Genomic DNA, 10,438 nt, shown 5'->3' on the forward strand with positions numbered 1-10,438 from the left:
ACCTAAACTTGTTGAACAAGTTCACATTTGAGAAAAAAAAATATTCTTAAATTTTTGGAAGTGGTCATAGCATCTTTATGATTCTATTATCCCTCTAGAATTTAAAGAATCCTTTGATAGTATGGACTCTCATCCTTTTGAGTAATTTTGATTGTACATATGTATATCATGCATTACGGATGATGCATAAAAAAGATGGAGGGGAATGTAACACACCTAGAAAGATCCCTTTTATGTAATTGTACATATTTTTATTAGGTTGGTGAGGTAAGTTATGATGGGCCTACATGTCAATATTTATACATACATACATACATGTATGTGTGTGTATTGGGGCCCTTGTGCCTATGTTTATATGTTTTGAGGTCAGAGTGCTTATGTGAGTAAGGATGGAGAGCTTACGTGCTAAAAGGATAACAATCTTAGTGATGTAGAATGTAATCACAACCATGTTATAAAATACACCATTTATATATACCAAGTCAAACACAAGAGATTCAAGGCTAGGACTACTTGAGAGTGAAAGGTGGGGTGGTGGAACCAAGCGGCATGGTTCCTAAGAAAAGTAAAAATAAAATATTTATAAAATCAATTTATGAATATATCCCAAAGTATGAAGACATGGTATAAGCCTAGGTCATGAGGGGGTATTGTATCATAAGTCAAAAAAGTAATGGAATGAATAGTAGATGTGAGTTCCCAAGGGGTGGGGGTGAGTTCGTTTAGTAACACTTGGTGAAAAGACCATATGCACATCTAAGTCTTGTTTCCCCATAATTTGATGATCATTCTTTCCACATTCAACCATCATTCTTGATCCATATTTATGTAGGAATGAAACGAAATACAAAATTAAACAGAAACATAGAGCTATAGTAAAAATTGAACTTCAATTGATTAATAACAAATACTGAAAATTGTTTACATTCAAAATGGAAACAAACTAGTTCGGGTGATGGTAGCTTATCTCTAAGAAGATATGTGATGGCTACATTCCTTCTGAAGTGTGTTACAATGAGGCTCATGGGCCATTTTATTATTGAGAAACAATGGAAACCATAAACATCCAAAAACCTAACCATAGGATATGAAGCGCCAAAAGTTTGTGGGTCCCATTGGGGTTAGTTGGTACACCAACTTCTCGGGGTCATAACTTTGGCATATGATCTTCATTTGACATGTGTGACCTCGTTAGAAAGACCTATCAGAGGACTACAACTTTTGACTACAAATCCTTGTTGCAAACAATACAATTACCCGTTTTCCAAAAAAATGTCATTTAGGGCCTCAAAACTACTCAAAAAGTTCAAGACCCGAAAAGCTGCCAAAAATAGTAAAATGTGTTATAATTAAGGAAATTGAAAGAAATAGTGGACAAGGTTTAATTGGAATAGGCGAGTGGCCACCAATATCCACTAGATCAATTCTTCCCTAGCTCCTTGTTGGTTCATGTTAGAGGCAAGCAGGTAAGTTTGATTTTATAGCCACTAAGAACTATGATCTAGTAACCTGTGTTGGAAGCTTTAGAAAGGTAATGGTGCATTCTGAAGGACTATAGAACAAGAGAATGGGGTGCACTACCTTGATTTGTGTAGGCATGTGAGGGATGAGAGGCTATAGGTTGGGGGGCTACTAGAGTTGGTTCCTTGGCCTAGTACATGTTTGGTATTGGATGTGTGATCATGGCTGGTTCTAAGTGAGCCTTTTCCCCAGTGGAGTGATTGCCCCAACTCAAGGGTGACCCACTACTAAGATATTTAGAGCAATGAGTTTTATGGCTTGGTGGAATGTATGAAGTCTATAAGCAGTTAGTGGAAAATTAAAAAATATGAGTATTCTTATGTTACGCATATTATTTATTATGTGTATTTACTTACATTAATTGTTATAGTTAACTATTTATTTCAGGTTTTACTTGAATGGCTAAGTGGTACATATCTAAATCTAGGCTGTCAATTTGCTATAGAATTACATTGAATTTGAGCTGCTTCTTAGGATTCACAAAAATTCAAGATCAACAATTCATATAGAGGATAGAGCCCAAAGACAAACACGAAAAATGTTACAATCTAAAATTTTCAAAATGGAATTTAAGTAAGATTGTTATTAGCTTTGTGATCTTTGTGTGCCCATCTAGTGCCCTTGATAGGGTTTCATCATGTTGTCCATATCTATGGGAGGCTTTGGCCTCCCTCCATTCTCCTCCCCAAATAAACAACCCTCTCTTGAAGCAGCAGTGTTCAACAATTTGGTCCAATCAAGTTTGAAGGGAATCAAACCCATACAAGACCAATTTGTGAAGAAACAAGAATATATTCCAAAGGTCCAAGTCACTATTGCAAAATTCAATTCGATAGCTATCAGTATGTATGAAATAGGATTGGTTGTTCAGTTTATGGGGATTTATCCACCCCCAAAAACCGTTCACTAATGGGTCAACAAAAAATGGAAATTATTGGTTAAAGGTTAAATTGAAATTGTTTTCTTTTCAAAATGTTTTTATACATTCTTGTTTGATCTAAAGGAGGATAGAGATCTCACATTCATAAATGGACATTTCTTCATGGGAGCTCAAGATCTATATTTAGACATATGGACTTTGGATTTCAACCCCAAAAATGGCGTCCCCTCAATTGTTCTGGTCTGGGTGAAGATGCCCCAACTTACTCTTCATTATTGGGATGAAGACAACCTACAAAATATTGGGAATTATCTCGATAAATACATCAACAAAGCTAAGGTAAGAGAATAAATGTATGCTTGTGCAAGAATATGTGTTGAAGTGGTTCTACAAAAATGCTTACCAAAAGTTGTCGAGCTTTGTTTAGATGGTTGGTCTTTCATCTAGCTAGGAGATTATGATAAAATTCCCTTTAAATGTCATTTATACCATGAACATGGGAATTTTGCTAGGAAATTCCCTGAAAAGGAAGGAATAACTACCTCGCATGAATAAGAAAGTCAATGGCAGACCCAGAAAAAGAGGAAGACCCAATCACAATAGAATCAGTATCGAGGTACAGGCAACAAACTGTGTGGATCCCCTCCCCCCTCTAGTAAGAAAAGTCTTAATGCAACAATGGGGGGGAGAAGATAAGAAGGAAAATACTCATTCATAGAATCCATTTGCATCCTGATGATGTGGAAATGGATGAAGGTGAACTTCAAAACCCATAACAAAAGCCTCAAGGAAATGCACATCTAGAGAAAGGTGACAATATAGACACGGGAAAAATCCATGATCTTGAAGATACTCCAAAATATAAATTGTGATGGAAACATAAGAGTCAAATGATTAAGAGAGATTTAAATCCCTAGAGGTAAGCATGGATCCCCAATATAATCTGATTTTAGCTGAGGACACATCATAAATTGAGGTTGAGAGAGAAGTGGTGAGAACCAGGTCTACCAGGAAAGTCAACATAAAATCTAATAGGGAAGTATGTCAAGAACAGGATGAAAGGGAAAAGTAAAAGGGCACCCAAGGAGTAATAAATAATGCATCATAAAAAATAATCAAAAACTAAAAGAAAAATGATACAGTAGGCTCCTCATTTGATAGAGGAGCCAAAAATGACAATAATAATGAATATAATCTCCTAGAATTGCAGGGGGTGGACAATGAAAAAAGAGAAAAATGATAAATTTTTCTTAGGGATATATTGTTCTTTGCTTTAATAATTGCATTTCATCATTTACACATTAAATTCACCCCATAACATCGTAACATTATTCTGATTTACATCATTATTCAACAACATATGCAACTATGTAGAAAGAACAATATCATTATCAATGCAACAGAAACATAAAGGAGAAATAGAAGAAAATAATTCACACATAGAGACACCAGGATTAGTCGAAGACCCAAGAAAAACCCATTATGTGGAAAACGCTTTCAAATTATTCTTCTTATTATATTGTCATCGAATGATTTAGCAAAAAAGAGTACAATCATCCATATCAACAACAATAAACCTATCCAACAAAATCAACTAAACAATATCCATGAGATGAACCCAACAATTATAATACTAAAAAGCCTGCTTCATAAGCCTGCAATCAACTATCACTATCGACGGTCAACTGTTGAACCCTGTGATCAACGAGCAAAAACTTCGGTCAACTGAAAAACTAAACCTTAGGTCTGAACTACACAAATGATGTGATGTGCATGCGGTTGAGAGGCTTCAACTGCACTGATAAGCCGACATGCATGCAATTGTAGCTAAGATTTCCCTATTGCCTGTAAGTGTCTAAGAACCAAAACCATAGAACACACGTGCGAGCTTCAAACCCTGCAATTTCAAACATGTGCGAGCCAATCTCCATGAAAATGTCTCAGAACCGTGAAAGATAAAACCAAGAAGGAGAATAGAAGAATGATCCAAGATGATGTCCAAATGAGGTTGAGGTCACTTATATTTATAGCCCTCCAAGGGTGTCCAATTTTCTTTAGGGTTGACCTGATCAAATATGCACATGTGGGCTTTAATTCAAAAATACACTTTCCCTTATCCAAAATGAGAGCTTCAATAGTCAAAATTGGTCCTCTCGAAAAGAGGAATATCATGCCATGGTTAGAATTTATCACTAAGCTGCCAAATTAACACTCCCTCTCAGCTAGGGATATATTCCAACTGTATCATGTATTCATCGGAAGAATCTTGCCATCAAATCATATCCAATCTCAAGTATCTCATCGTCAAATGTCATCATTACTCATCTATGCTTATTCATGCTTATCTCTTAATTATCCCTACTCATGTGATGAACATTCTCAAATCTAAAAGAAGAAGAATTTGACATGAGAGGGAAGCCTAAGCTACCACCCTCTATCCATCGGGGAGCCACTATTACCACCTGGAATCACTGTCAGCGAGGAGCCAAATCTATGACCCACATCAACATCGAAGAGCCTAGCTCAATTCTAAACAACAACAAGGAGCACATATCAACCTGAAACCACATAAGGGAGCTTTGTCTAACCTGAAATATCAGGGGATAAAAACATCTCCAACCCCATATCGAGTAATAGGTGATATTAGGGAGCACAACTCAACCCATCATATTTCCCATTGATCTTCCCAACAATGACCCTCATGAGTCATGTGGTAGAACACCTGCATCATAATCCGAGCTTTGGTGAGGTACCCAAATTACCAAAGGTAAGTGTTACACACCCCTAAGCCTCCTCAACCCATTGGCTAGACGGGGAGGGACAATCCCAACAAGCCCAGCTTGTGATGCCAACTGGGGTATACTTTGAATAGACCAAGATAAAGGGAGATACCTTACTTGTCAAAATAGACAAGGATGACACACACCCTATGGGTGACAGATAGGGAAGCAACATCTATGACCCCATTGTCGAGAGATCCCTCAACCCCATTAACCCTCCATCTCAATTCCTAGCCCCAGGAGCTCAGATAGGGGGGGAAGTTGGATCAGTGTTCTTGATCAGTCCTACTCTTTGTAGATCATAAACATATCATTGTGCTCATATATGGTACCCGCTTACTCATTATGTCACAATAGCAGTAGTATCATGTAAATATTATATCAAAAATATATATATCACAAAAAGGATACTTAATTCATCCTCCCTCTCACAAATTCAGCAACCATAAGCCTAAGCTTGTCTCATATGGCAACGCTATCCCAATATATGAAATCTCAGTCCTAGATATATGCAAGTTCTCTGCCAATTGGATCCCACTCAACATTATCATAATGTAACCTTGTCATATCTAGAAACTACTCAAACAACTCTCTAAAGAGCTTCTTCAACCTATTTCACATCTATCCATGTCCACATCAACGTACTCAACCTCGGTTGTGCTTAATGTTACATAATTTTCATCAAAATATCATGGCAGATCTCATGCTAAGGAAACACCTAGATGTGCTCATCCCATAAATAATGATCCCAAACATCATTAGTACATACATGCAGTCGTATATAATAGAAAGAATATATCATACCAAAATTGATTCTGCCATGCAAATATCTCGAAGGGTGCTTGACATTAACTCAAAATGTATGAAGAGGCTCAATCATGAATTCACTCAGGTGGTATGCAAAACACACACACACACAGAACATTAATGCTTCAATCGACTATCGGTTGCCAAGGCAGGTCCAAAAACATACTATGCATAATTCTATCATAGTGTCCAAGGATTTGCATTTCCAATTTCTAGAAAGTCTTCAATAGCTTCATGATATATATTTTCTTTTTCAATCTTCAGAAAGTAATGCATCATGCCATGATTTGTCATTTCAAACTTCAGAAGCCAACTCCCTCTTACTTTGATCACCAGAGGCTCATTACTTGTTATGAATAGACCACTTGTATCTAAAACCAAAATCAAAGTCATACCTTTGACCTTTTTTGAAGTAAAGGTTTGGATTTGCACATCTTCTTGTCTTCACAAGGTAATTGTCAATGTAGAAACACCAGGCTCGGGGAGCTTTCTTTATACAATGCTTTTTGTAAACATAAAACTATATCAAAACAATATGCTTAGTTTTACACAAATGAATATTGTGCAATCAAATCAACAAAGTCAACGTATAGATGCCAAATCAAATCTAATAGTCACAAAAGTTTCTGTCAATATCACTGTGACAGATTTTTCGAATCAAGTGTCAAGTAGAGCTCACATCCAAATATTATTTTTATGTCAACAATAGTTATTTACTAAACTTTACCAAGCCATCCTCATGATCATAACATGAATCATTCTTGCCACTAGATATGGATGCATAAATTTGGGACAAGTTATACAAGTTCTATCTTATTGATCTGGAAAAAATGCATGAAGAAATGATGTGAGGCAGTTAGGGGTTTCGATGTCGTGACCTTCGGCGGTTAATAGCCATGGCTGCTCCTTCACCAAACCCTTAACCAGCAGATACCTACTCTGGTTTTTCTCATGTCCGCTACAACTGCTTACAGTTTCCCTCACCCATCCTGGTTTACGGAACCCACAAGCGATTTTTCTTACGGTTGACTATCGTTTTGTTGTCCTCGTCTGGCAGCTATCATAACTTCCCCTGACAATCATGGATGACCTGGGAGAATTCCTGGACCCTTTGGAGGATGTGCCCTCATGGTCCCCCACTAAAACCACAGATGTCGGTCTATTCCCCTTCATGTCCGAATTGACTGATGAGGTTGAAGCCCTTCCTTCGTTTACTAGACCTCTCATCTCGTCGGTTACTGTTCCTGAATCTGCGGCCTCTTCCCCTGCTCTCATCTCATAGTCCAGCTTACCGTGTTCGCAGGCTCACATATCACCATCGCTCAAACATGTTAATCAAACCCTAGCCCCTAAAAACGTTCTGACTCCTTCGGCGGTGACAGGTCACATATCTCCCGACCCCCCTCAGGGACCAAAGACAGTGGTTTCGAGACATACTACAACGAGGTCCATCTCGGCAATAGCACAGGGACATTTTACAAGCATTGGACCCATCTCTGGAATTTTCGCCACCATCCCACAGGAGGCGACAGAAAACCCTAGGGTTTCTCTGGACCATTCGTTCCCTGGTTCATCACAGGAGGCCACGGACACTGGGGTTCCTGGATAGGCAAGAAAGAAACAGGGCCCTAAGCTTCGTGCCTGCGCTGCGCCTCTCAATATAGCTGAAGACATCAAACTATTAGACGCCATGGATATTGCTGTGAAGGTCTTGGTCGGCAAGGTGCGTGGTCGACACTACAGTGTAGCCAAGCTTCAGCAATGGGTTTCAGATGTATGGGGAGATAATCTCAAGGAAATATCGAAGGTTCAGACCCTTGAAAAAGGGTGGTTCGCACTTCACTTTAGCAGCCTGGAGCACACCAACTGGGTACTGTCCACGGTTTGGCACTTAGACCTGGCACCGGTTCTCCTCCATCGTTGGACTCCCCTTTTCGACCCGGCGAGGGAAAGGGTGGACGCAGGGCCAATCTGGGTTCGTTTGCTCGGCCTTCCATTGCACTTCTGGACAGAGGATGTCTTCAGGCTCATCGGAAATGCACTTGGTATCTATCTCACCTTTGATAATTCTTATCAGACCTCAGGGCAGTTAGCTTACGCGAGGATCTTGGTTCATTTGGACCTGTCTGAGGGTTTACTGGAGTTCATTGATATCCGCTGGAGGAACCATACCAGAAGGCAACTGTTGGATTATGAGGGCGTCCCCTTTCGATGTCGCCGATGCCATAAGGTAGGGCATCTTTTAAGGATTGCCCTCTGCTGAAAAAGAAGAAAAATCAGACTACTAAACAAGAAGGGGCCTCCCAACAACATACTTATCAGCAAGCACTGCCCAGAAGTCAAGTTCCCCTGGCCACATCAGACCCGGACGCAGCTAAGATTCCAGACAATCAGCAGAAGAATCCTGGAGTTGGGGCAGTGGCACCTCCACAGCCGAAGAAGCGAGGGAAGCCACCAAATTGCTCGCAGCCTTCTCAGTCTCGACCATAGTCGCCATCTGAGGGCTTGCCCTCTTCGGGTATGAATCCTTCCATTCCTCTCCCCACTTGCAGCTCTTCTCATATTGACTGTTATTTATCTAGCACATTCTCTTCTCTGCATGTGTTAAACCCTACAAGTGATCATATTGAACAGAATTTGTGTGCATCCCCCCTAAAACTACTCCTCTCACCTGCCCGATAGCCTCCATCCCCATCTTCTCCCCTACTCCTGCCCCTAATCATTCTCATCCCACCCCGTCCACTACTCCTTCCATTCAAGCCCCCCCTTATGGGAGATACTTGACCCGCTTACAATCGAAAAGACAAGCCCAGGATCAATTTGGACTTGAAATCCTCCACTCCCCCCCTCCCCCTAAAATTCTGAGGGGTCGACCCTCTTTACTTTCAAAGGCCCAAGGCACTGCTGAAGATGAAATTGCCTTGGGAGTCCAATCCACCATTCCAGGGACGCTTAGAGCAAGAGGTTCCCATCCACCCCCTCCATGAAGATCTTCTCCTACAATTGTAGAGGGCTGGCTAGGCCGGACAAGAAACTATCCCTTCGTAGACTGTTAAAAATTGAACCGTTGGATATTATCTTTCTGCAAGAAACACTGGGACCAATACTTGATATTGCGCAGTCCCTTCAAAATATGCTCCCTGGATGGATATTTTTTGGTCTTGATGCCCATGGGAGGTCGGGTGGACTTGCATTGGGCTACAACTCCCACACAATCAAATTACATAATTGCTGGGGTGGGATGGGTCATCTGGGTGCAGACATCAATTCGGATAAACTGGGGATACATTTTCGGATCTTAAATGTTTATGTTCCGTGCCAAAACAGACCTGCTTTTTGGCAGAACCTCCTAAGCTCTGATTCTATGAAGACCGACCACCTGATCCTAGGGGGCGACCTTAATTTCTCCATTGGACATGCTGAATCCTGGGGTCACAGGGCTCAGAGAGATTCTCTCTCAAATTACTTGTTGACTGAACTGGAAGACCATTATCTAATTGATATTCCCTCTGTCAAACCTCAAGCTACTAGGAGAAACAACAGGACGGGGGATGACAGTCTGGCCCATAGACTTGACCGTTACCTCGTCAAAGAAAAGTTTTTGGACTTGGGATTACATATCAGACACTGGGTTGGTACTGGGGGGATATCTGACCACCTCCCTATTTACCTGGAAATTGTAGGGGGGCGAGCAAAACCTAAAGGTCCTTTTAAGTTCTGCTCTGTCTGGCTCAAGGATGACTCTTATAAAAAAATGATCTCTGATTTCTGGAGAGCAAATCCCCCTGGAAGAAGAGAAGACAGCACCAGAAGATTTATCCAAAATCTTACAGCCCTTAAGAAGATGTCCAAACTTTGGGCCCTTAATAAAAGAACACAGGAGAATCAAACTCTCTATAAAATTGAAGCTGACATTGCCACTTTTGAGAACAATCTAGGAGGCATCTACTCCTCAGAGGACCATAAGGACAGGACAGTTTCTCAATATGCAGAGAGAGCAAAAATTATTAAGGAGAAGGAGGAAACCTGGCACCTGAGAAGCAGATCCATCTGGCTGTTGGAAGGAGATGAAAACACCAAATTCTACCATAAATTTGCCAATGGAAGAAAGGCGATCAACACTATATGGCAACTTTAGAATGATCAGGGGCAGGCATTAAATACCTTTCCTCAACTTGTTGATCTGGCCTCCTCACACTTCAAGAAAGCCTATCAAGCCCCCTAAGATATTAATCTTGATAAAACCATCAGGGTGGCACAGCTCTTCCCCAGATATGTGGATCCCAGGGAAGAGGATGAATTAACTAAGGCAGTTACTCTGGAGGAATTGGAGAACACCTTAAAATGGTTCAAAAAGGACAAAAATCTTGGGCCTAATGCTTGGTCGGTGGAATTCTATTTGGCTTTTTTCGGCATCACTAGGGAAGATCTGCTCCAAATAACACAGGTT

At 40.4% G+C, this 10,438-nt stretch overlaps 2 protein-coding genes across 2 annotated transcripts; both read left to right on the forward strand.

The window, feature by feature from the left end:
* The first annotated feature begins 7,678 nt into the window (after nt 1-7,678).
* Nucleotides 7,679-8,251, forward strand: LOC149254122 (uncharacterized). Its single transcript, XM_089454688.1, has one exon. It carries the CDS (start codon nt 7,679-7,681, stop codon nt 8,249-8,251), a length of 573 nt encoding a protein of 190 aa, XP_089310814.1.
* A 978-nt stretch (nt 8,252-9,229) lies between these two features.
* Nucleotides 9,230-10,126, forward strand: LOC149254123 (uncharacterized). Its single transcript, XM_089454689.1, has one exon. The coding sequence runs from the start codon at nt 9,230-9,232 to the stop codon at nt 10,124-10,126; it is 897 nt and encodes a 298-aa protein (XP_089310815.1).
* Nucleotides 10,127-10,438: the final 312 nt, after the last annotated feature.

Source organism: Pinus tabuliformis, chromosome 7 (genome assembly GCF_031772625.1).
Source record: "Pinus tabuliformis cultivar Carrire ecotype Pingquan chromosome 7, CPIR1, whole genome shotgun sequence".
Taxonomy (NCBI): Eukaryota; Viridiplantae; Streptophyta; class Pinopsida; order Pinales; family Pinaceae; genus Pinus; species Pinus tabuliformis.

Coding starts and splice junctions, on each gene's coding strand:
- LOC149254122 (XM_089454688.1), top strand. CDS start 7,679: ATGGATATTGCTGTGAAGGTCTTGGTCGGCAAGGTGCGTGGTCGACAC.
- LOC149254123 (XM_089454689.1), top strand. CDS start 9,230: ATGGGTCATCTGGGTGCAGACATCAATTCGGATAAACTGGGGATACAT.